Source organism: Fukomys damarensis, unplaced genomic scaffold (assembly GCF_012274545.1).
Source record: "Fukomys damarensis isolate Sample0158 unplaced genomic scaffold, DMR_v1.0_HiC HiC_scaffold_7, whole genome shotgun sequence".
NCBI classification, from domain to species: domain Eukaryota; kingdom Metazoa; phylum Chordata; class Mammalia; order Rodentia; family Bathyergidae; genus Fukomys; species Fukomys damarensis.
The window spans coordinates 43,170,187-43,197,111 of record NW_022900919.1 but is presented as its reverse complement, the minus strand read 5'-3'; the positions used below and the strand labels follow the sequence as shown (position 1 = coordinate 43,197,111).

The window sequence follows — 26,925 nt, the reverse complement described above, 5'->3', positions numbered from 1 at the left end:
AACCCAGCCCCCCCCGCACACACACACACACACACACACACACACACACACACACCACCACCACCACCACCACCACCACCAACATTCCCTCCTACCTGTCTCTAGGAACATGGCACTTGAGTGACTGTTGGTGATGTCCCTTCTTTGTCCTCTCCTTACTGTCCTGGACTAGGCAATGGATGGGTGGAGGGTGGTGAAGCCTCTTTGGCACCAGGACCTCTCTCTCAGGTCCTCCAGCTTGGCTGGTCCCATCTGCTGAGAAATTCTGGAACTTAGAATGCTGGGTCTTTAGCGGCTTTGGTCCTGAGCTTTGGCTACACCTCAGGAGAAATCAACATCCTGCTGCATGACGACAGTGTTTCTCACCTGCTTGTCAGAGAAAACTGAAATCTACATCTGTATGTGAAATTGCCTGATTTGAAGTTGTTGGCAGCTGGTTAAAAATTCATTTAAACAGAAAATCTGATGCAGGCAAATGGCTTACTTCTGCAGTTGAGTCCATGGGAATTTGTAGCAGTGACGGAGTGGTGGCCTCAGCCAGAGAAGTGGGCCAGGCCTGGCAGAGGTGGCAGAGGGTGCCTGTCACTGATGGTGTACCACCCTGCAGGGTCTCAGAAGGAGAGGCAGGTGTACCGCAAGGCCATGAAGAAGCTGCTCAGTGTGGAAGCCTGGGGGAAGAGGTCGCGGATGCAAAGGGCCAGCAGGCGCAGCCTCCAGCGTGACAACCTCCTGGAACCCCCCGCCAAGCCCAGCATCACTGGCAAGTTCAAGGTGCTGGAGCCACCAGTGCTGGGCCATGATTTGAAGCTGGCTCTGAGCTTGGCCAACCTCACCTCTCAGGCCCTGCAGGTCCAGGTCAATCTGAGCGGTGCCACCATTCTCTACACCCGCAGGCCAGTGGCAGAAATCCTGCATGAGTCCCATACAGTGAGGCTGGACCCACAAGAAGGTGGGACACCATGGCTTGGTAGCACTTGGCCAACCCAGAGAGGGTTGGGACAAGGGAGGGGGATCCTGGATCTATATTCATTCCTGGGAAGGAAAGGGACATTCCTGAGCTTTGTGCTCAGTGCTTCCTCTCATCCCCACTTTACAGATAAGAATACTGAGGCTCGGAGGGGCAAATCATGATAATAGTAATACAAGTCTACAATCACTGGTAGCAAACTGACCTATGGTGAAGTGATCTGTAATCTCCAAACTATCCCAATTGGTATGAGTATGTATATTGCAAAGATACACAGCTCAGACTATGAGGCGTGCCTTGTATTGTTTTCTAATATCTAAAACTATATTGGAGTCCATCCGGCTCCAGGTGTGCTGCATAGAGGAAAGGACCAGTAAGAGATAGTAAACACCCTTACTGCCAAGCTGTCCCGAGAACTCGGCGGGTGCTAGTGGGGAGCACCATCCCCAGAGCCAAGCAAAGCCAGAACTGCAGGACCTGGGGGCGAATGGCTGCAGCTTGCTCTGTGGTTTGACTGTGGATGGTGGGCAGGTCAGGCGTGCCAGGGACTCATAAAGCGCCTGACAGCATGTTTGCCTCAAGCATGGCGTTTCACTGCAGAGCCACTAAGTGGCTTCAGGCTTTGGGAAGTTTCTGTATAATTTTAACTGACTTTATTCCAATTGCCTTTTTTAAAACGTATCAAAGATGTTTTTCTTTCATGATTATTGAACACACAGTGTTTCATGTATGAGTTAGTAAATGTGTCCCGTTTTATTATTTTTACTTCCTTCTCCTTTCTGCCTCTGCTTCCCTTCTTCACCTCCCTATTTCCCTCTTCCTCCCGCACCTCCCCCCATCTCATTGTCTCTTTCTAGCTGTTTCTCCCTCCCTGTCTCTGCTTACCCGCTTCTCCGTCCCTTCTTCCCTCCCTCAACTTCCTCCCCCTTCAAGGAGTCAGTTAAACAAAGTTTAATTGAAATTGTTCTCTGGACCAGTTTCTGGCAAGTGAACCTTGTAGAGTTTGACAGGGCATGAAAACATGTGAAGGAGGTGTCACACGTTTTTAGCTCTTTTTGTCATTTTTTTGTCACAAAATTTAAATCACAGAATAACACTTCATAATGAAATATTAATTAACATACACTTTCCCCTGGCTTTTTGCAATTTTTTTCATGTTAAAAGTAATACATATTCATTAAAGATTTTAAGAGCAAACAAAAAAATCGTTTGTGATCTTACCACCCACCTACAAACTGTTAACAGGTTTTCTTTCCAAATTTTAATGCCTATTTGCTTTTGAAAAACAGAGTTCTAATTAAATATTGCAAATACTCATTAGTGCTCTGCTCCTTTCATGTTACATTATTATTTAAATATTTTTAAAGTGCTTCATAAACATCGTTTTAATAAATATGTACTGTTTAAATAAATATATGATGACTTATCTTTGATTTTGGGTAGTTATAGCTTATTGTTATTAAAAATAACACTAAAGTAAACACCCTGGTGCAAAACTTTGTCACTTTTTTCTTCTGGATTTTGGACTATTTAATTAGAACAGATTCACAAAAATGGAATTCTTGAGCCAAGTGGCATGACTATTAGACATAATTTATTGAAATATATTTTATTTTTTAATAGACTTTATTTTTTAGGTTTTAGATTTACAAAAATATTTAGTGGAAAGTACAGAGAGTTCCCATCTACCACTTCACCACTGCCCCTCTCCTCTTATTAACTCATTTCATACCCATGGTACATTCATTATAACTGATGAGCTGATGTTGACTTGTTATTTTTAACCGAAGTTCATAGTTTACATTAGGGCTCACTCTCAAAGTTATACATTCTGTGAGTTTTGAAAAATGTATATAGTAGCTCATATCTATTATTAAAGAATCATAGGAAATCATTCCACTGCCTTAAAACTCCCCTGTGCTTCGTGTCTTCATCCCACCTTCCCTCTCTCCCTCCCTCCCTGCCTAACCCTGCATCCCAGCAACTACTGATCTTTTTGCTGTCTTTTTAGTTTCACATTTCCAGAAAATCATAGAGCTGGAATCATACAATTGGTAGCCTCTCAAGTTGATTTCTTTTCCTTAGCAATACATACTTACACATCCTCCATGTTTAGTTTTGTTTTGTCTCTTGATATCTCACGTCCTTTGATCACTGAAGAGTATTCCCTTATATGGGGTGCAGTGTGTGTGTCCACTCCTCTACCCGAAGGCATCTTTCTGGTTGCCTAGTTTGGAGCAATTAAGAATTAAGCTGCTGTAAGCATCTATATAAGTCCATTTTGAGTTAGTACAACTAAATATCTCAGGCAAATTAACTTGAAAAGAAGGAGCAAAAGGAAGAAGAGAGGAAAGTAGAGAGGGAGGGACCAAGGATATCTAGTTCACAGCTTCGAAGACTGGAAATTCAGATACATGGCACAGACTCTGGCAAGGGCCCCTCCACTAATGACAGAGCACCTTGTGAGGGAAATATATCCTAAAACTGGAAGGGAGACGTGTTGGGGTCCCACAGTCTCCTTCCGGGGCACACCCTCAATGACCTATGGACTAACACTAGGCCCCACCTCTTAAAGGTCCCGCCACCTCCTGATATCGCTACTGTGGCAAAAGCCGCCAACACAGCAATGTTTTTAGAAACAAGCAATATTTTAAGTAACATCCAAACCACAGCAACACCATGACTTACAGGTTTTTGTGTGAACAATACATTTTTCATTTGGATAAATACCCAGGATCATACAGTAAGAGTATGTTTAGTTCTGTAAGAAAGTGCCACACTGGCTGTACCGTTTTGCATTCACAGCAGCAAAGAATGAGAGCTTCTGTCGTTCTATATCCTACCCAGTATGTGATGTGTATTTTGGATTAATGCCATTCTAGCAGTTTTGTAATATTTCATCGTTATTTTAACTTACAATTCTCTATTGATGTGTGATGTTGAATATCTCTTCCTATGTTCATTTGACATCTTCATGTCTTCTTGGGTGAAATGCTTATATTTTCTGCCCATGTTTTAATTGGATTTTTTGTTTTCTTATTGTTGGATCTTAGAAAGTCTGTGTCTTTTATCAGATGTGTCTCTAGCAATTATTTTCTCCTACTCTAACTTGCCTTCTCATTCTCTTGACAGTGTAGAGTTTTAATTTTCATAAAATCCAATGTACCTATTTTTCCTTTCATGGATCATGCCTTGGTGCTGTATGCAAAAAGCCATTATCACTTGCAAGCTCAAGGTCCTGGGTTTGATCCCCGGTACCAACAAAAAAAAGTCATTATCAAACACAAGGTCGTCCAGGTTTTCTCCTATGTTATCTTTAGATTTGCATTATTGCATTTTATGTTTAGGTCTATGACCTATTTTAAGTGAATTTTATGAAGATTACAGGGATTATGGGATTACAGGCATGTACCACCATGACTAGCTGTCTAGTTTGGGGTTTTTTGTTTTTTGTTTTTTTAATTATCCCAGCACCATCTGTTATAAAGACTTCTTTCTCTGCTCTATTTCTTTGGCTTGTTTGTCAAAGATCAGTTAACTATATTTGTGTAGGTCTATTTCTGAACTCTAGTCTGTTCTACTGATCTAATGTCTCTTCTTTCACCCACATCACATTGTGGCTTTAAAAGTGGGTCTTCAAATCAGATGGTATCACTCCTTCAGCTTTGTTCCTCTAGCTAGAACTTTCAATACTATGTTGACTATTCTGAGTCGTTTGCCTCTCCACATAAATTTGAGTTAATTTATCAGTATCCATAAAAACTTCTTTTGATTGATATTGCATTGAATCTGTAGATCAAGTTAGAAAGAATGGATATCTTGACAATATTGAGCCTTCTTATGAATGAAAATGGACCAGGTCTTCATTTATTTAGCTGTTTGATTTTTTTCATCAGAGTTTTTAGTTTTCCTTGAGATGATCTTGAATGTGGTTTTTTGTTTGTTTATTTGTTGTTCATTTTTTTGTTTTTTCCAGTACCAGAGATCAAACTCAGGACCTTGCATTATGAGGCAGGTATGGCGCCATGAGCTAAATCCCCGGCCCCATGTTTTTTAGATCAATACCTAAGTATTTCATTAGAAGGGGCTGACATAAATGCCCTTCTGTTTTTAATTTCAAATTGCAGTTGTTCATTGCTGGTATATAACAAAGTGACTAACAACATTAATCTTATTTTGTAAACTAGCTATGTCCAGTAGTTTTGTTTGTTTGTTTTTGCTATCAATTCTTTTGGGATTTTACATAGACAATCATGTCAGGTTTGAACAATATTATTTTTAATTCTTTCATCCCCATCTATATACCTTTTATTTCCTATTCTTATTTTACTGCATTAACTAGAACTTTCCAATATAATGTCAAAGAAAAGTGATAAGAAGGGACTTCCTGTCCTTGTTCCTGATCTTGGAGAGAAAGCTACTAGTCTCACCATTGAATTTGATGTGTGCTGTAGGGTTTTTTGTAGCTCTTCCATATCAAGGTGAAGATGATTCCCCCTGTTCCTAGTTTTCTGAGAGTTTTTATCATCAGTGTGTACTGGAGTTTGCCGAATTATTTTTTGATATCTGTTATTAGAACCAAATAATTTTTCTTCTGTTATTTGATGAATACATTAATTGACTTTCAAATGTTGAACTATCTTGCATGTCTGAAATAAATTCCACTTGATCACGATGTAGAATTCTTTTTATTTATTGTGAAGTTGAATTGCTGATATTTTGTTGAGAATTTTTGCATCTATGTTCATGAGAAATATTGATCTATAGTTTTCTTTTCTTATAATGCTTTTGTCTGATCTTGGTATTAGGATAATGCTGGGCTTTAAGGATGCGTTAGAAAAGGTTCTTCTGCTTCCTTCTTAGGGAAGACATTGTATGTATTTCATATAATTTCTGCATTAAATACTTGCTACAATTCACCAGCAAACCCACTGGGGCATGATGCCTTTTGTTTTGGAAAGTTATCAATTATTTAATGCATATAGGACTATTCTTATTGTCTATTTCTCTTTGGCAGATTATATCTTTCTAGGAATTTTTCCATTTTCAATTTTAGGTTATCAAATTTGAGGGCATAGAGTTATCCATATTTTTTTTGCTATATTTTTATGCCCATGGAATCTTAGATTTCTGATGTTGGTGATTTGTATTTCTTTTTTCCTCCTCACAGCCTGGCCAGAGTCTCATGGCTTTTATTGATCTTTTCAAAAATCCCAGCTTTTTGTTGCACCTGCCTGGCAAGCACACCAAGTTCTATTCTCAGTACTGGGGGCAAAAAAAAACAAAAAACCTTTAGATGTTATTGATTTTTTTCCTATTGATTATACTTTCATTTTCAATTATTTCTGCTCTAAATTTTACTATTCTTTTTATCTGTTTGTGTTGGGTTTAATTTTTTTCCAATTTTTTGAAATAGAAACTTAGATTATTGACTTTTTTTTTTTTTTTTTGAGACAGGGTCTCACTACTGTAGTTGAGAATGACCTAGAACTCACTATGTAGCCCAAACTGGTCTCAAACTCACAGCGATCCTCCTGCCTCAGCCTCCCGAGGGCTGGGATTACAGGGGTGCGCCACCACACCCAGCAGGTTATTGACTTTAAATCCTATTTCTTTTCTACTCTATGCACCAAATGATAAACATTGTAATCACTGTTTTTGCCACATTCCTCTATTTGATGTTTTATTTTTGTTTTCATTTAGTTGATAATATTTTTAAATGTATTTGACATGTCTTATTTGGCCTACTTTTTTTTAGAAATATGTTAATTTCTAAGCACTCTGGATTTTCTAGCTATCTTTCTGCTATTGGTTTCTAGCTTAATTCCATTGTAGTCTTCGGGCATACACTGCATGATTTCTAATCTTTCAAGGTTGCTAATGTGATCTTTGTGGCACAGAATGTGATCTGTCTTGGTGACTGTCCCATGTGGACTTGAGAAGAATGTGAATTCTGCTGTCATTAGAGGAAGTATTTGATGTACATCAATTATATCCATTGGTGCTGTTGAAAATCACTGGTCTAGAGAAAAGGTCTCAGCTTTGCTCAGATTATCAGTAGAATCCATGGTTCAGAGGCCTTCAAGAAGCTTTAGTTGGACATTGTATTTTTTTTTTCTGACTTTTTCTCTGGGTTTGAACTTGTACCGCAGCTCCGTTTATACATATCATTTGGTGGCATATGGTGGTTCTTTATGCTGAAGCCTATTTGCATTTCTAATAAGTTTCCTAGTGATCTTGATACAGCTGTTCCCAGGACCACACTTTGAGAACTATGGTCTCCTGCTATACAAGGAGTAAATGAAATAATGTAAACACAGTATTTGGCACAATTCCTACCATCTAATGAACATACACTTTTTGGTGGTGTTTGTCAGTGCTTTCATATTACTATAAGTTGGAGGTAACAGTTACAAGATCTGCCCATGGAATTGTGGTGATTAAATAAGTTTATCCATGAATATACTTCCAAATTCCCAGCATGCTTTAACCCTTAATTAAAAATTAGCTTTTATAAATTATGAATTGTTGTGTTATTGACGTAAAAGTTCTTCTAGCAATAACATATTAGAATAAGGGAGTCCAGAAAACAAGCCAGTACTTTAACACGTGGACAGCCTACTGGCATTCAGGATCATTGCATTATATGCAGAATCCTGGGGGACCAAGAGTATGAGCCAATTCAAATTTGAGCATCTTTTCCACAAGTTCAAAACTCAGATGCCTTTGGGGTCAGGGAACAGAAGCATAAAAGGAAGAAAGGATATAGGGCCTGGAACAAACCAAAAAGGACACATTGCACTTAAAAGAAAAGAAACGTAGTAGGAAGAAATCCCAAATATAACTGACAGGGAAATATTGCTTGTGGTCATATACACAAGAAGAGAATCCACAGGCAAGGAGTCTGTGCCTGAAGAGAGGAAGACAGAGATGGTCAGGACCACAAGAACTCGGGAAACATGTGAGTACTTTAGGGAAAGTTTAGACACACATTTGAGAGGTCTTGGAGAGACAGTCCGACGGCATGATAGCTTCCTGCCCCACTTCACTTTGGTTCCTTATGTACTTTCTGTGTGACTTTGGATAAGAAATTACCCTCTCTGAGCTTTGGGTTTCTTTACGAACTAAGGAGAATAATGCCTTTCTCAGAATGGATCAGAGGGGATATAGCTATTAGTTGGGCATCCCTTTCCTCCTTTTGGGTACCACTCAGCCCCAACTCCCATCTCTGCCTTCCCTTCTAGAAAAGAAAATCCCAATCACAATATCTTACTCTCAGTACAAAAAGGACCTGACTGAGGACAAGAAGATCCTATTGGCTGCCATGTGCCTTGTCTCCAAAGGAGAGAAGCTCCTGGTGGAGAAGGACGTTACTCTGGACGACTTTATCATCATCAAGGTGATGTCTGTCCACACCCAACACCCTGGTCCTAGAAGGCCCCCTTCCGTGCCTGGAGAGACATCAGAAACTGGGAGGTTGTGCCTTTGGCTCGCCAGGGTCGGAAGGAGTGGTGTGGATGCGGGGGCATGTGGAGGCACAGAGTAGATGTGACTAATCCTCTCATCCAACCAGGAACGTGGGCTTCCTGGGAGTTGGGGGCGTGGCTCATGGGTGTTGCCCCTCCAGGTGCTGGGCCCAGCCACAGTGGGAGTGGCAGTCGCTGTGGAAGTGACCATCATCAACCCCCTCTCAGAAAGAGTGAAGGATTGTGTGCTGATGGTGGAAGGAAGTGGCCTTCTCCAAGGACAGCTCAGCATTGAGTAAGTGCCAATCTGGGTTGGCAAGAAGAGGGGCTGCCTTCCTCAGGGCATGGGCCAGAGAGAAGCTGCTTGGAGAACAGGAGACATCCTAGAAACTATTAACAAACCTAGGCACATCAGCCTTCATCCATTCAATCGTGAATTTACTCAACATTATAGCTCATTTGCTCACACACTCACATCATTCATTCACACTTTCATTCACCCATTCCCTGTTCATTCATCCTCTTTTATTCATTCATCCATTCTCTTATTAACATTTTTCACTCACTGATTCAGTGTTTGTTAGTCCACTCATCCACTCATTCATTCTTTATTTGCTCACTTATATCTATTCATACACTCACTCATTTATGCATTCACCTGGTCATTCATGCATTTTGTCCCCAAATACTGGAAGAAAAAAAAAGAGGAAGGAAAGAAAGAGGACTTGCCAGACAGAGGTCTCTGTGACCGATGTAGTCAGAGAAGTTCCCCTAAGGAGAAGAAACTTGACCAGGGCCTTGGGGTGGAGAGAATGGGAAGGCATCCTGAAAGAGGGGAGCCTAAAAACAAAAGCCCAGGGAAGGGAAGTGTTAGGTAAATTCAAGACACAAAGGAGACTAGCCTGGCTAGAGGCCAAGAATGGGAGTGGCAGGTGGAAAGATTAAGATGGAAACACGTTGATGAGTTTCAAGTGTCAAGCAAAGTATACTTGGCCTGTGTGCTTCAGGGAGCCTCCACTGACTTAGCGTGGAGAGAGGGATGATGGTCTGCCTTCCTCTTTCCCTTGTCCCCAGTGTACCCACTCTGCAGCCCCAGGAGAGGGCCTTGGTCCAGTTCACCATCACCCCGTCCAGGAGTGGCCCACGGCAGCTGCAGGTGGACCTCGTCAGCCCCCACTTCCCAGACATCAAGGGTTTTCTGATCATCCGTGTGGCCATAGCCAAGTGATGGGCCCAATGAGAAGGAAGGATATGTTCACCTAATGTTGCTCCCTTGTGGGGAACCAGAAGTCCTAGGTGCATCCTATTTCAGTCTCTGCTCTCCTAAGCTTCACTTTCCTCATTTTTAAAATGAAGTGTTGGACTCAGCAGTCACTGACCTTTTGCACAGATGTAAGGACATAGGCCTTCTCCACCCCACCATCTCATCCCTGCTGTAGCTGGGAGACTGATGCCCACAAGCATCCCAGCAGCCTCCATATGCTCCATTACTAGATGCTTCTGCATCTACACCACTCCTTCCCACCCTTGAGAGTCAAAGGTACAACCTCCAGCAGTCCTAGTCACCCAGCTCCTCCAGCTCTGCCCAGCATTTCACCTCCTTGCTTCTGGCTCAGCTCTTCAAATATTTGGCCACATCCAGACCCCAGGATCCTCCCAGGCCTGACAGAGAGCCCAAAACACTACAGCAGGACCTAAACAGCCCTCAACACTCCATTACAGAGAAGGAGTCTAACCAAGGCCACAGGGTGAGCCAGACGCTGGGCCATGTGTATGCCTCTATCCTATCTACATTCTACCCCCAAATCATGCTTCAGTTTCAAGCAAGGGGAGAGATTTCCTCTCAATAGAAAGCCAGGCTCTGGATTTGAGGAGCTATTACTGCCTGAGAGCTGTTAAAGAAGATAAAGGACGAGCCATCAGACAATTGTACTCCCAGAAAATATGCTGCCCCGAATCTGATCTGTTATGACAAGTCCAGCCACACCCAGTGTTTCTTCCTCTGGAACCAGCACAACAAGAGCAAAATATCTCTAGAAGCTTGCACTATGCAGATCATGGGCTTGGACTCAAAACTAAGCACATATCCCAGGGATAAGGACCAGAGTAGACTTTACCAGGCTCAGATAACCACACTGGATATGAAATTCTGTGGAATTTTCTGCACAGCCAAAAAAAAAAAAAAAACCCACAAAAAAACTAAAATTTAAGATATAATTTAAGTAATCTGAAATCTGAACAACAATAACAAAACATGTTTCTCTGCAGTGAGACATCTACTGGATATAAATGCAGATGAGAATCACCTATGTGGTGGTCAAACAAACACACAGGCAATATAAGGTAGATGGACTTGTGACACTTCGGTGCAAGCATTTCCCGGATGGTGCTACAGAGTGTGGGATGGGATTTGGATAACCAGATGAGTAAATGAGTAGATTTTCTTCTCTTTTCTTTGGAGACAGGGCCTCACTAAATTGCCTGGGCTGGTACTGAACTTGCTATCCTTCGTTTTGAGTCCTGCCTCAGCCTCCCAGAGAGTTGGGATTACAGGTGCACCACCACACCAAGCAAATATATGTGTTCAGTGAGTCAGGCCCTCAGGCTGCTTCCACTGCACAGTTTCTTTTGCAAATATGGGTTTTTTTATGCTGATTCCGTGTAAGAGGGGTCGCTGGAGGAACAGGGCAGAGAGCTTCTCCCTGGGGACTGAAGTCAACAGCAGGCCACTGTCCCATTCCTGGGGGGCTCTGTCCTGCAGGCAACCAGGAGGGGACTCCCTAGTAGGGCTCCAGACCATTTGCTGTTCTAGCAAACACCAGGCACCTTCTTTCCCCTCAAAACACCCACAGCTGGAGTCTCCCAGGAGCCAGTTCTGAGGTGAAGTTTGGAGAGCAGCATATTGGCTGATCAACACCCGTGGAAGGCAATGGAGGAGCAAGAGTGGGCAGAGGCAAGGTTCAGCCATGAGCCAGGCCTTGTGACACCCTCAGGGCAACCCACAGACAGCTCAGAGCTGGGAAGAGAAAGTAGCTGAAGCTGATGAGAACCACATGTCAGTTAGCTGTTTCCAGTACTTGCACTTGGTGCCCACAAACTGGGCTCTTTAATGGGTAGCTCTTTAATGGGACCAAACTGGCCCCACAGGATATTCCAGCCCCAGCTGAAAGCAGAACCCACCTAGCATGAGAGGCACCTGGCTGGGGTGAGAGAGGTGGGAAGACAGGTGAGACAGCTCAGAGGCCCAGGGACAGTGTGCTGTGAATGAGAATGCAGTCTGGCATTGGGATTACCTTGCGGTAGGCAGGGCTGCACCCTGACAGTGCCCCTGACGGACTAAGGGCAGAACAGGTAGTTCAAGACTGAGAATAGTCTTGGAGTTGGGTTTTCATGGGGACCCAGAAAGACACTGGCACTGGGCTTTACTAGAGGCCCAACCCTCCTCTTCCTTGGTCCTATAGACACCTCAAACCTTCACAGAGGCTCTAGACACTGAGCTACATCAAGGACCTGGGCTCCTGCACAAGAGAGACCCCCCAGGCCCTTAGAACAGTGGTTGGCAAGCTTTTACCATCAAGGCCCAGAGAGTAAACACTTTAGGCTGTACAGGACAGAAAGTCTCTGCTACAGCTTCTCAACTCTGCCCCTACAGCACTAATGCTGCCATAGAGAGGGAATAAACATATGAGCATAGATGTGTTACAATAAAACTTTATTTACAAAGACACGCACTAGGCCAAGTTTGGCCCAGGGGTTGCAGTTGCCTAGCCCTGTTGTGGAGCAACAGCTAACTCAAATGCTTGTGCCAGAACTGAGCTCTGATACTACATTGCACTGGGCCCTGGAACCAAGCACAAACCTGAGCCAAGGCCTAGCCCTGTGAAATCCCCAGACCAAAACTAAGGAGATTCCAGCTTGTGTCGGTGACCCCAGATGGAGCTGTGACTCAGAGCCAGATTGGTCCTGACCCTGAAGATGACACAACCTCAAAACCTTGACTTTCCACCAAGTCCCGGCTCCTGCCAAGCTGAACCCTGATCAAACCCAGCCTTAGTCTCAACTCTGACTGATCCAGCCCCAGATGGTCCTGGCCCCAAAAAGAGCCTTTATTCCAACCTCGAACTGAAATCCAGACCCCTCATTGAGCTCCAGTCAGAATCTCTGATTGGACCCTTAGTCCTGGGCTGAACTCTCACCACACTGAGGCCTGGCCTCCATCAGACCCTAGCCAGAGCTGGCTTAGGCCTTGGCTTTGGATTTCCTGTCTGGATCTGAGCTTCTCAAATGGTGCCTCCCTCCCCTTCCTCAGTCCCTGGATGCAAATGGCCTGTCTTCCAGGATCAGGGCTCTGAGCTCCTTTCCTTCCCTACATGGACACTGGGCAGAAACACTGGAGAAATGTGAAGCCCTGGGTCCTTCTGGCTCTGTCACACTGAGAATCTGCATTCAGGACTCCATCCTCAGGAGCACCTGACCAGAGTCTCGTGCATCATAGGTTCTCTGCTTCTTGTACATGTGTCCAGTGCAAAAGGAACTCTGCAAGCTCCTGCCTGGATAGAAAATCACCTGCCAGTCTCAGCATCAAGACCCTCCTTTCTGTGGGATTGGGAATAGGGATTGGTGGAGGCAGGGGTCAGCCATGAGACAGGCCCATGATAACTTCCGGGGACCCATAGGCAGCTCAAGCTATGACTGGCGTGATGGCTAGATCTTAAGGTGCAGGCATCTTTCATTGATTCACCAAGAAGGGCCCTGGCTCTGGATGATACAGCTTTCTAGAGATGGGACATCCGGCAGCTGGCCAGCAGCTGAGGGGCATAGGCCCTCCACCCAGGGAGTCTGGGGGAGTCTGGGCCAGGCCCCTCTGTGTCCCCAAGTGACATAACATTCAACTCCTGGGACAGCATAGTGATTTATGTTTCCCATGTGTGCTAACGGGCATTAGGGGTTCAATCACAACATTTAAAAAAGGTATAAACAACAAAATGAGATATAAAAGCAAATGAAAAAGCAACTTCTTGAATAAGTAAGCTAATTAGATTTAGTGGTAAGTGCCAAAATAAAACAAATGAGTGATTGTTGCAGAATAACTTTAGTTTAGAGAAAGGAATCAAAAAAGCCTCTAATAAGCCTGACATTTTAATAATAACAATAAAAATAATGATTAAAATCTAAATCAGTATGTATGCCAGGAACTGTTTCAGATGCTTTACACATGTTAATTTATTTAATCTTCAAGAACTCTGGGGGCTGGGGATTTAGCTCAGTGGTGCCACCACCTGCCTCGCAAGCACAAGGTCCTGAGTTCAATCCCCAGTTCCAAAAAATAAAATTAAAATAAAGAACTCTGTGAAGTAGTTACTATTATTCTCTCCTTTTTCCAAATGAGGAAACAGGAGTGAGGGGCAAAGGGGACACAGACAGAAGTCACTTTCAGACACTTGCATAGGATGTAAATGGCAGATGGGGTATTTGAGGCCAGGGTGTCAGAAACAGTGCTCTCAGCTATTTTGTTAACTGTATGTGAAGAGCCAGTTGTGTGGAGATCTGAGAAACTGATCTATCAGAGGAAAAAGACGTCAGTTTTGGGCTTGTGGTAGTCATGTTTCTCTTACTGTAATAAAATACATGATATAAATCAGCTTATAAAAAGGAAAGGTTTACTTTGGTTCACATTTCAGAGGTTCAAGTCCATGATCAGTTAGCCCCATCATTCTTGGTCCTGAGGCAAAACAGCCCATCAAGGCACAAGCACAGTTGGAGCAAAGCTGCTCACCTCATGGCTGAGATGCAAAAAGAAAGAGAAAGAGGAGGACTTGGGGTCCCAAGACCCTCCAATGACATACCTCAGATGACCAGATAATTTTCAAGTAAGCCCCGCCTCCTGAAGTTTCCACCATCCCTAATAGTGCCACAAGCTGTGGACCAAGCCTTTAACACATAGGCCACTGAGGATGCTTCCAAACCATAAAACTTATGCAGTCTTGTGGGGGGCAACCCTTGGCCCTATCTCTTTTGGGGATGAAGAACACCAAGCATCCCTCTACCTGGCCCAGCACAGCCTGAGCTGAGCACCTTTTTCCAGACAGTCACTGCTGTAGCCTGGAACTTTGACTCTCAGGAGATTAGGAGGAGGGGATGTTCAGGGCACTTTAGACTTGGTGGTGGGGGTGGGGGTTGGGGGTGGTGACAGAACCCTAGGCATCATCCTAACCAGCGGTTCCTGCCGTAATTTCTCTTTTCTGATTACCAATTTCTGTGTAACACACCAACCCATAATGTAAGGCTTAAAATAATGACAAGTGTTTTACTCACAAGATTGTACTTCGGGAGGGGCTTGGTGGGGATAACCGCCCTCTGCTCAACTTGGCCTCCCTGAGGTGGCTCACAGACTGAGGGGATCATTGACAGGCCCCTCCATATTACTAGTGGCTGACACCAGTTGTCCACTGAGCCCCCAGTGGGATTTTCAGCTGGATCACCTGCCCACAATCCCTCCACATAGCCTGGGCTTCCCCACAAAGTGGCAGATGGTTGCCAGGGAAAGTGCTGCAAGAGAGCAAGAGCTGGAGAAGTTATGCTGCTTTGGTGGCCTCTTGCTGGGTGTCACCCGATGTCATTTCTGCCACATTGCATTCATCACAGCAGTTACAGAGTTCTTCCCAGTTTCAAAAGGGAAGAGAAATTGACTCTAAATCATAACAAGGCATGGAAAGTTTCTAGAGAGGATTGGGGGTCTGGAAATATTGCTGTGGCTCTCCTGGGAAATACACAACATGCCATACTGTTTTGTACTGCCTGCTTCTTGACCTTCTGGTATTCATGGGATCACACTTCACCACAGGCTGCGTTTGTCTCAGCATTCTCTCCATTTCACGCTAATTTCTATTCTATCCCCTTGTGTTTAAGCCGCCAAATTTCTTTTATGTATAACCAAGAGCCCTACTCATACAGATACTGAGGCAGAAATGAGCTAGTTATGTCTAGGGAACTGAGGGAAGCCAGTGTGCCCCAAGTGCTCTGCAGCACATTGCCCTCTTCCTGACACTGGTCAGCAATCCTGACCTTCAAACCCTAGAAGGCAAAGGGATTTGGGTGGCCAGGACGCTGACCATGATCCCCAATAACTTCTTACTGGAGTCATCTTTGCAATTTCTTCAGGCCTTCAGGGTTGTCCCTCAGAAGGATCCCTGGCCTCCTGTTCAGTGGTCAGGCAAATGAGTTACAAGACTGTTGCTTAAGTTGAAGCAAGGGAGGCAAGGGATAGTTATGGTAATACACTGCTGGCAGTAGACTGATCATAGGAACAGAACCGATAGAAGGCATATGTAGAGAGAAGGGGATTTTTTTGTTTTTGTTTTTGTTTTTTGGTAAGAAATTGACTCAAGTGCTTATGCGACTGATATATCCCAAGATTTGCAGTTCACAAGTGGATTCCAGGAGAGTTGATGGTGAAATTCCAGTCTAAAGGATGGTAGGCTTGTCACCAAGGGAGAGACAGTCTTTCAGTTCAAGTTCAAAGGCAGGGAAGACCCAGTTGGAAGGCAGTCATGCAGCAGGGCTCCCTTTTATTAATGCCTTTGAGTCCTCTTGATTCCTTACACTGACTGGATAAGACCCACACACACTAGGGAGGGCAATCTGTTTTACTTAGTGTACTGATTCAAATATTAATTTCATCCAGAAACATCTAGAATCATACTTGACAAAATGTCGCCCAGTCAAGTTGACACAGAAAATAAACCATCACACTGATGAAATCAGTTATTGAATGGACCTCAGGAAGCAGTGTCACTCTAGGTTGACTATTGCAATTTCTGAAGTTTGTCTGCAAACATAAGCGTAAGAAGCAGGGAGTCAGCATTGTCTAACAACAATGACAATGTTTAATGAACACTTATTTTGTGCCAAATAGATAGATAATGTTCTTATCTCTATTTTACAGGCAAGGTAATTGAATCTGTGAGATTTTGAACAGCTTCTCAGAAGTTAGTAAGTCAATAACAGTGGGGCAGGCAGTGAATTCAGGTAGCCCAGCTCCAGAGTCCATGTGCATAACTACCAAAGGATATGGTTCTACATCGCCTTCTGGGACATTTCCCCAGTGTCTCTCTGAGTGGAAAAAGAGAAGCTCCCCTGGTCACTAAGGCTGGGTAGGCATGCTGTCCTCTGTGTGCGTGTGTGTGTGTGTGTGTGTGTGTGTATGTGAGTGTGTGTGCTTTTCTGGTATTACTGGAACTGTATGACATTGACAAACTGTAAAAATTACTTGATTTCTTCCTTCTTCCAAGGCAAGACAGATATCTTTTGTTTGTTTGTTTGTTTTTGTTTTTGTTTTTTTGAGACAGGCTCTCACTATATAGTTGATACTGACCTGGAACTCACTATGTAGGCCAAGCTGGTCTCAAACTCACAGTGATCCTCCTGCCTCAGCCTCCCAAGTGCTGGGATTACAGGCATGTGCCACCATGCCCAGCTCAAGACAGTTATCTTGAGAAGGCAGTACCTAATTCAGTTAAAAGAGTGGCTCTCTTAGGCAAATTTGAAGTATCACCAATGGAACTTACCTGGATTATAGGACCTCCAAAAAATTGTTCAAATATTAGGACGCCTTTGGAGTTAGGTTAAGTTCCAAAATTCTGCCTCAGCAGAACCAGGTCAAGTGATATAGTGCAAACTAGAAATCAGCTCCCTTTCACTCCTTCCTTCCTCTGGAGAAGTTGTCAGACAAAGTGCCAACAGGGACTTGATTGAGACTGTGATCTGCGTGAACCAACGAAGGTTATGCTTAGTGGAGGTTCAGGCTTTTTTAATCTCCCAGCAAGGGCTGAGCTCACAGATGAGGGTGGCATGGTGATGCATCTGCATCTCAGCATTTACATTTCTCTGGTATCCAGAAGGAGGAGCCCTGATTGGGAATGAGGAAGAGATGCCCATTATCATTACTTTTACTCAGCATTGTCCAGAGTCCCCAGTGTAATCAAGTAAAAAAAAAAAAAAAAAAAAAAAAAGGAGGAAGAGGAGAAATTAAAAGGATTGGGAAAGAACTAGAACTGTGTTTGTTCATAGCCAACAAGATTATGTAAAATTATAGAAAATCTAAAAGTACCTACACATAATTATTAGGATTAATAGATGAATTTAGTAAATGTGTTGTATATAAGGTTACTAAAAATCAATTTTATTTCTATACATGGTGTCATAAAATGTTAGAAAATAAATCTTAATACCATCACAACAGCATAAAAAACATGAAATATTTGAAGAAAGAGTACAACAAAATATATAAGGTTTCTATCCAGAACACTAGAAAACATCAAGAAAAGTGACAGATCTATACACAGTAACTGAAAGATATACCATGTTCATGGATTGGAAGGCTACAAGTTGATCTTGGGATGCAATGCAACAACAATAAAAATTACTAGCTATCCTAAAATGTACATGGAACATGAAAGTAACCAAGACAATTATAAAGAACAAAATAAGAAGACTTTTTATACCAGATATCAAGGTTAATTATAAAGCTATAGTAATCAATATATTGAACTACTGACAGGAGGAATAGAATTCCTCCAATGGAATAGAATTGAAAGTGAAATAAAACCATATAGGTATTTGAGTTATAAGTTAAGTAGCACTGTAGAGCAGTAAATAACAGAAGATTATTTTGATTAAATAATGCTGGGTCTGTTAAATATACAGAGATGAAATCAAAATCAAAATCTACATTCACAAAAGAACAGCTTTCCTCCACCCAGGCCCTTCTACCATGATGTTCTGCCTTGGAGACAGCCCACTATGGACTGAAACTTCTACAAACTGTGAACCAAAATAAACCTTTCCTATTTTAAGTTGTCATCTCTACAAGGAGAAACTAAGATGGTTTTTAGTATGAGACAAGTGGAGTCATTGCTGTGACTACCTAACCATGTGGTTCAAAAACTTTTGAAACTGGTTCTTTGGAGAGCTTGGCTATGTCAACAGGAGAAGCAGCCATAGCATTAACTTGATGCTAGAGAGATTCTGATTGGAAGACCAAAATGCAGAGAGAAATGTAGGCAGTAAATACTAGACTGAGGTTTCAATTAATGCAATTAATTGGCAAAGAGGATTCCATTATCAGTTAAGACTCCAGGCCATTTGTGTTCAGCTCTGGCAGAAAAAAAGGTGGGGGTAATTTTTTGAGACAGGGTCACACTGTGTAGTTCAGGCTTGCCTTGAACTATGTAGCCCAGGCTGGCCTTGAACTAGTGGCATCCCTTTATGAGACCTGACTGAGCTAAAGTGACTCCATGCTGGCTGGCTAATGACCCCAGAGACTGTTGTGTACCCCTCCCCTTATCAAACATCAGGAAAAACTGCTTAAACTGCAAAAACCTTCTTGTGCTAATTGCAAGCTTGATTAACAAGCCTGCCCAGGAACAGATGGGATGTTAAAGGTGACCATAAAACACTACCCCTGTAAAACAAGTGTAAGGTAAGTAAAGGTGTCTGGAGTTTCTCTCCCTTGCAGGTGTGAGAAAGCCCTGGGCTACATTTGAACTTTTTTGTTTAGAAAAACCCTATAAAACCTATGCACAATCCTGTAACAGGGCCTTACTTCTCTTAGAGAGTGGAGTCCGCATATGTGAAATAAACTTCTTTCAGTCTTATCTGTGTCCTGGTATTTGGTGTACTCACTGGCTTGGCACAAGACCCTTCTGTCTCATTCTCCTGAGTGCTGAGATTATAAGCATATGCCACCATGCCCAGCCTCTGGCAGAAAAATTGTCTACATTTTGTTCATGTCCTGAGACTTTACAGGAGGCTGAGTTTAAGAACAGTGGACTAATTAATCTGGCAAAGGGGCATGGTGGAGGAGAGCATAACAGGAAATAAATTGTCATTTCCTTACAGTGAGAGATTTCTTAACTAGAGCACAAAAAAGGATTAAACTTAAAATAAAATATTAATAAATTGAACTATTTTAAAATTTAAGTCACTGGGCTGGGGATTTAGCTCAGTGGTGCCACCGCCTGCCTCACAGCCAGAAGGTCCCAAATTCCATCCTGTGTCCCAAAAAAAAAAAAAAAAAAAAAAAAAAATATTTTTAAAAAAAAAAAAAAAAAAAAAAAAAAAAAAAAAAATTCTTTTAATAAAAAAGAAATCACTGAGAAATAAAAGGCCAAACTACAAAATGAAAAATGATATTTGTAACATAAAACCAACAGAGATCTACAGCAAAAGCTGTCTATAAATCAATAAGGAACAGCCAGATAATTTAAAAATGGATAATAGTCAGGCATTGTGGCATAGCACTAGGGAGACAAAGGCAGGAGGATCACTGTTAGTTTGAGGCCAGCCTGAACTACATATCACGACCATGTCTCAAAAAAATGGATAATGGGTCAGGGATTTAGCTCAGTGATTTTGCCACCTGCTTCACAAGCACAAGGACCTGAGTTCGATCCCTGGTGCCAAAAAAAGAAAAGGATAAGTTTTTAAAAGCACTTAAAAGGGTATATATCAAGATGTTCTCAGTCCCAGGATGTCATCAAGAATAGGAGAGTAAGAATTTTCAAAATTCCACTCTTCCAACAAGAACACTGATAGAAATTATGAAAACGAACAATCTAGTACTCTGGAAATTAACCAAAGGCTTTCAACAATCTAAGGAGTAGCTGAATACTGATAAAATAAATAAATAAAAGTAGCTGAATACTGATGAGACGAGCAATTGTTTTATGTTTCAACTTGCCATTTCCCACCCTTCACCTTCCCACTCCCCCACCCCCAAAAACCCTGCAATTGTGGTGAAGTTCAGCAGTTTAGCAGCCACCGGAAAAAGGAGAACAAGTTTAGCATTCCTCAAAAGCACCATTCCTAGTGAACGGCTATCATTTGAACTGTTGTGCATTTCTCTAGAAATCCTTATTTGTAGAGTTTCTTTTTATGTGACATAGCTCGGAGATTCCTACGTGCAAACAGCCTTTTCTCCCTGTGTATTTGTCAAAAACAACCAACAGTAGTTGTTTAACATCACAAGTACCTAAAGTTGGGGCCAAAAAGGAGCTAAAAATCCTAAAATATGAGAAATGAGATGTCCATGGAGGACTGTAAAACATTCCAGTAGACATCTAGAAATCTCAAAAGCAGCAGGCATGCATGAAACTATGCACATGAGACTTTGCACTGTACAGCAAAGATGGAGGAGCCCCAAATTCTCATCTCTGATTGACCTTGAGGGTCTGCACAAGCAGGAAGAGCAAGATGAGGAAGAGTTACAAACTTTCAGCCTAAGAATTGAAGATATGCCTCATCACAACCAAATCCTGGAGAATTTATCGTTCAAAACATTTAAGAGAATCTCCATCCAATAATTTGCAACTAATGAGCAGAGACTTTGGTGGTTATACAAAATTGTAAAGAATTAGTACAAGAGCGTCACAAAACAGGGCCAGGGGTTTAGCTAAGCGGTGCCAACGCCTGCCTCACAAGTGCAAGGTCCTGTACCTAAAAAGAGAGAGTACCTAGTACCAGAGAGAGAGAGAGAGAGAGAGAGAGAGAGAGAGAGAGAGAATGTCACAAAACAAACAACCAAAAAAAAAAAACCATGGCAACAAACAATGCAGAGGCAGAAAAACTTAGTTTCCAGGCTTGCACACTGTATTATTTTAAATGTCTGGAGTTCAAAAAACATATAAAACATACAACAAACCAATAAAATACGGCCCATATCCAAGCCAAAAAAAAAAAAAACTCAATAAAAACTGTCCCTTAGGAAACCCACAGACATTGAGTTTACTAGACAGTTATAAATCAGCTGTTTTCAACATGTTCAAATAACTTTTAAAAACCATATGTAAAAAACAAAAAGGATGAGAACAATATCTCATCAAATAAAGAATATCACTAAGGGATAGATACCATACAAAAGAATTAAACAGAAATTGTGGAGTTGAAGCTTAATTAAACAAAATGAAAAAATTTGCTAGAGGGACTCAACAGCAGATTGAGCTGGCAGAAGAAAAAAATCAGACTCTTTGGGGCTTCATTTCCTTATAAGGGCACTCGTGTCATATAAAACTTATATTAAATAAACTTTTATATTTTTCTCCTGCTAATCTATCTTATGCCAATTTAATTCTTAGACCTAGGCAAGACCCTAAGAGAGGCCCTAACTCCTCCACACATACAATACAGCAATTACTCCTGTTTATTTAACCCAGAGAAATGAAACTTGTGTTCACACAAAAACTTCTGCACGGATGTTTGTACATCTTTGTTCATAATATCCCCAAACTAGAAAGAGCCCAGATGTCCTTCAACTGTTGAGTAATTAAACAAACTGTAGCAAGCTGGACATGGTAATACACACCTATAATCCCAGCACTAAAGGAAATTCATAGGCCAGCCTGGGCTACATAGTGAGTTCAAGGCCAGCATGGGTCTACATAGCAAGACCCTGTCTCAAGAAACAAAAAACAAACAAACAAACAAACAAAAACTGTAGTATATCCATGGTGTGGAATATTCTCAGCCATCAAAAAGAAGGAACTAGGGGGGGATTTAGTTCAGTGGTTCCATGCCACCTGCCTCGCAAGCACAAAGACCCGAGTTTGATCCCCAGTACCAAAAAAAAGAAGGAACTATGAGCACAAACAACACCTAAAAGAATCTCCATAAAATTATACTGAGTAAAAATAATCCTAAAAAGCAACATCCTGTAAAATTTCATTAATGTAATATTTTTGAAATGACAAAATGATACAAATAAAAACAGATTAGCGATTGCCTGAAGTAAAAAAGACAGTAGGCTGATTGTGAAAATGGAAAAAAGGACAATACACAATATAAGGATCTTCACTGTGAGATGTTCTGGGTCTTGATTATATCAATGACAACATCCTGATTGTGATATTGTACTACAGTTTGGCAAGATGTTACTACTGAGAGAAACTGGGTAAAGAGCACAGGGGATCTGTCTATACTGTTTCTTAAAACTGCATGTGAATCTATACTTATCTCAAAATAAAAAATTTATTTTATTGAGATTTGTTTTATTGCCCGGCAATATCGTCTATCCTCAAGAATGTTTCACGTGTTCTTTAGAAAAATAAATATTCTGCTGTTGTTAGGTTCTGTAGATTTGATAGAAAAAAAAAAAATATATATATATATATTTGGGGGGCATCAGGGATTGCACGCGGGTCCTTGCACTTACAAGGCAGGTGGTGGAACAACTGAGCTAAATCCCTGGCCCACAAATATATTTATAATAGCTGCTTTGAAGTGCTTGCTAAATCTAACATCTGGGGCCCATCAGAGGTTTTGTGTATTGATCATTGTGTCAGTCAGCTGTCTGTTGTTGTAACACAATACCTAGTAATCAATCTACTTACACTAAGGAAAGATTTATTTTGGCTCAAGGTTTCAGAGGTTTCAGTGAATGGCCCTGTTGCTTTGAGCCCGTGGTGGTACAGTACATCATGCTGGAAGCACATGGCATTAGAGGTCTGTGCATCTTACAGTGGTAAAAAGCAAAGAGAGAAATAAGAAAAGGCCAGGTCCCAATATCCCCTTCAAGGGCTTGGCCTCAGAGATCTCAGGTCTTTCCACTAGTCTCTACATCCTAAAGGTTCCACCATTTTCTCAGTAGCGCCACAGGCTGGTGACCAAGCCTTTAACACAAGGACCTTTGCAGGACATTTATTGAAACCATAGCAATTGCCTTTTTTCTGTGTGAGTCACACTCTACTGGTTTGTGTGTGTGAAAGTGAGTGTGTGTGTGTGTGTGTGTGTGTGTGTGTTGCATGTCTCATAATTTTTTTGTTGTAACTCTGAATTCTGATCCTACTGAGTGGTTGTTATTATCATTTGTTTCTTTGTTTGCCTGGATTAATGCTATGAATCCATTTTCCTGGTACTGTGTAATAGATAATGTCTCTGATTAGGATTTTTAAAAATCTTGCCTGACTTCCTAGAGGTCCGTGCTGGGTTTGCATAAGCACCTTGAACCAGTAAATATTCCATTATTTGCTGGACAATCTATTCATGATATAAGGAAAAATAAATAAAAAGTAAAAGAATCTGTTATGTTTTAAAGAATGCATTCAAATTTCTGAAATATTGCCCCATCTTTTTCTCTGTGTTTTCAAGATCTCACCTTCAGCCTAAGAGAAGTAGTAAGCTGGTATCCTCCCTGGTCTCTCCTTAGCTATCCATGGCCTTCTAGACCACCGGGAATAAGTAGAATCCTGTCAAGATCTACTCTACACTAGGAACTGTAGCTCAGTGGTCAAGTGTACTACATGCAGCCCTAAATTCAATCTCCAATACAAAAGAAAAAAGAAAAAAAACAAAACAACAACTCTCTAGTTGTCTTCTTCTAGATCTTCTTTGCTAAATTTCTTACTGGTCTATCTGCTATTTGCCCCAACTAATATGTAAAGCTCTGGCTATGATGGTAGCTTTCCCTGAGTTTTTGTTGCTGCTATTGCTCTTGTTTTAACAACGTCCCTGAAAGAGTAATGTTCTGCACTCTTCAGTCCCCACACCTTCTCTGTGCTGGTAGGACTACAGAACTGGGGGTAGGAGAACAGCCACTGTTGGGTAAAATGCCCTGGATTCCCATTATTTTTACTGAGGTTTGATATGTTTTCTTAAATTAATGCTTCCCCATTTCCTGTGTCTAATTTAATACAGATGTTTCTTAGCTTATGATAGGATTTCATTCCAACAAACCCATCTTAAATGAAAATATCACAAGTTGAAAATGTATTTAACACCCTAATCTACAAAATGACCTACTTTAGCCATAATACCCTGTAGCTTGGATGTTGTCCGTAGTGATTGTGCAGCCAATAGGAGCTGCCATTTGCTGCTGCCACCCAGCATCAATAAGAGAGGATTGTATGACATATTCCAAGCCTAAGAAAAGACTGTCTACTGAATATGTACTTTTACACATAATAAAGTAAAAAACTCCCAAGCCAAGCCATTGGATTTGGGAACCATCTGAATATCTAAAACTGAATCCCTGCTTCCTATACTCTCCCACTATAAATGCACACTGTATCTTTTCAGTTCTTTAGGTAAAAAACCTTGGGATTATTTTTTGCCCCTATTTTTCTCCCTCATCTCATTAAATCCACCTGTAAATGCTATTCATTCTACCTTCAAAGGGTGCCCAGAATCCATCTGTCTCCTGTCACCACTGCCATCACCCTGGATCCATTCCACCTTTTTCTTTTGGTGTCCCTGCTTCTGCTATTGCCCTCTTCATCCCTTCTCTAGGCAGCCAGAGGTAGCCAAATCTGAGCCACAACATTTCATTCCTTTGTTCAAATCCCCTCCAGGATTTGCCCCATCCACTCAGGATGAAAGCAAGCATGAGGAGGGTGCTAGCTAGTCTCTGACTTCATCTCCTACTACAGTCTCAGTGCTTTACAACCAAGATGGTCATATCAGTCAGGGCCTACTCATAAGGCAGGGGAAAAAAGCTATGCAGTAATTTGTATGGATAAAATTTCATATAAGGAAATATTTGTCGGGGGGGGGGGGTACAGGTTAGTTAGTAAGCCATCAAGAGAACCCCAGAGATTATAAGAATTGCAGATTTAAACTACCCTTAGGGTTGGGACAGAGAGCCAGGCCTCACAGGAAAGGACATCCATGACTCAACAGATGACAGAGAAGCCACTGTGGTGCCTCATTACCAGAACCTGCAAGAAATTTGCCCTCTAGGATAACAGGGAAAGCCATTCATGAAGTCTCTCCCCAGAGGCAGTGTTACAAAATCACCCATGAAGCGTGGGAGAGGACACTGCTGGGTGCTGAGTGCTGATGGCCTCTATGCATTGCAAAAGCCATCGTCCCTGCAGAGCCTGCACTGGAGGAATCATCCAGGCTGCGAGCCCGGCCAGAGAAGCAAGGCAAGCTGCTGAGGCCTACGGGGAACACACCAGAACCAGAGGAAATCTTTTCCTGGGAGGTCTCTCTGGCACCCTCTACTGACAAACCTGAACATCGTGCCGGCTGACAAAAAATGAGTAGCTGAGAGGAGGTTCTAAAAGGTGCATTTGAAGCTGAGATGCAGTAAATAGATAAACGGCACTGCAACCTTCTTGGTCTGAAAAATAAAAGGCACTAAATTGCCTTTGCATGTGTTGCTTTCCCTACTTGGAAATCTTTTTCTCATTTCCCAACCACGTCTGCCTGGCTTGTTCCCTTCCAACAGGTTACTGCTCAACTTGCTCTTTATGACCCCTCTACCTAATTAGACCCAAACTTTCAGTACAGTCCATCAACTCTCGGACTTTCTTTTCTCCATAGCAGGTATTCCCATTTTAATTCCTATTCATTTATGTGGGGTTTTTTTTGTTCAGATTGGTTTGGTACCAGGGATCGAACTCAGGACCTTGTGCTTGCGAGACAGGTGGTGGAACCACTGAGCTAAATCCCCGGCCCTCATTTATGTGCTTATTAATTTATGGTCCATCTTCCCACTCTGGATTGTAAACTCATTAACTACAAGGAATTTTTCTATTTTTCTCACTGTTGTGTGCCCAGCAAAGTTTAACAGAACAGTGCACGCAGTGGGTGTTCAGTAAATATTTTTGCATGAATAAATGAAGTGTACATTAGAAGGACACCAGAAGAGAACACAAAACACCAGCTAGTGTCATCTCCTGGACATTCCCACAGTGAACATGGTAGTACATTTCTCCTTAGATTTTCCCCTGAGGTGTTTTGTTTTGTTAATTCTTATAGGAGTTTAACATACACCAAGAAATTTATTCATATCAAAAGTGTGATGGGTCCAGGGATTTAGCTCAGTGGTTCCACTACCTGCCTCGCAAGCACAAGGTCCCAAGTTTGATCCCCAGTACCAAAAAAAAACACTGTGGAACTCACAGAATTCTTTCACAAACTAAATCCATACTCTCAGATCAAAAATAAACTACCACCAGCACCCTAGGAGCTCCCTCCTCTCTGTGCCCTCTTCAAGGATAACCACTACTCTATAGGAGCAAAGTTAGTTCTTATACTTTGTAAGAGCAGAATTACATACTATGTATTTCTTTCATGTTTGATCTTTGGCTTGTATCACTTGGTACTTCATCTGAAAGACTCCTCCATATTTCTGTGATACGGCAGGCCTGCTTTTCATGCTTTGTTTTGTTTTGCTTTGCTTTGTGTTGTTGAGAGAGGATCTCACTATATAGTCCAAAACAATCTAGAACTCATTATATAGTCCAGGCTGGCCTTGAATTCTCAGCCTCAGCTTCTCACCTCAGCCTTCCAAGTGCTAGGATTATCAGTGTATACCTCCCTGCCTGGAGATTACAGACCTGCTGAACTATTCCTTGATGTGTAATTGCTTGGATAGGCTAAATTCATCCATTTTACTACTGAAGTGTATTTGAATAGTATCTAGTTTGAGGTTATTATGAATAGAGTTGCTAATAATACATTTTCTCATATATTTTTTGTAAACATACATCAGCA

At 41.9% G+C, this 26,925-nt stretch overlaps 1 protein-coding gene and 1 long non-coding RNA gene across 2 annotated transcripts in view; one reads left to right on the top strand and one right to left on the bottom strand.

Annotated features, from left to right (window-relative positions):
- Tgm6 (transglutaminase 6) overlaps nucleotides 1-9,661 on the top strand; it is a 19,026-nt gene extending 9,365 nt beyond the window's left edge. Inside the window, exons 10-13 of the mRNA XM_010611037.2 lie at nucleotides 608-949; nucleotides 8,212-8,366; nucleotides 8,595-8,728; nucleotides 9,508-9,661. Coding sequence (XP_010609339.2) covers nucleotides 608-949; nucleotides 8,212-8,366; nucleotides 8,595-8,728; nucleotides 9,508-9,661 — 785 coding nt within the window. The remainder of the gene's footprint in view (nucleotides 1-607; nucleotides 950-8,211; nucleotides 8,367-8,594; nucleotides 8,729-9,507) is intronic.
- Nucleotides 9,662-16,163: 6,502 nt separating this feature from the next.
- Nucleotides 16,164-26,925, bottom strand: part of LOC117285180 — a 12,120-nt gene continuing 1,358 nt past the window's right edge. Inside the window, exons 2-3 of the long non-coding RNA XR_004516144.1 lie at nucleotides 17,001-17,341; nucleotides 16,164-16,261 (exon numbers count right to left, since the gene is read on the bottom strand). This is a non-coding gene — a long non-coding RNA (uncharacterized LOC117285180). The remainder of the gene's footprint in view (nucleotides 16,262-17,000; nucleotides 17,342-26,925) is intronic.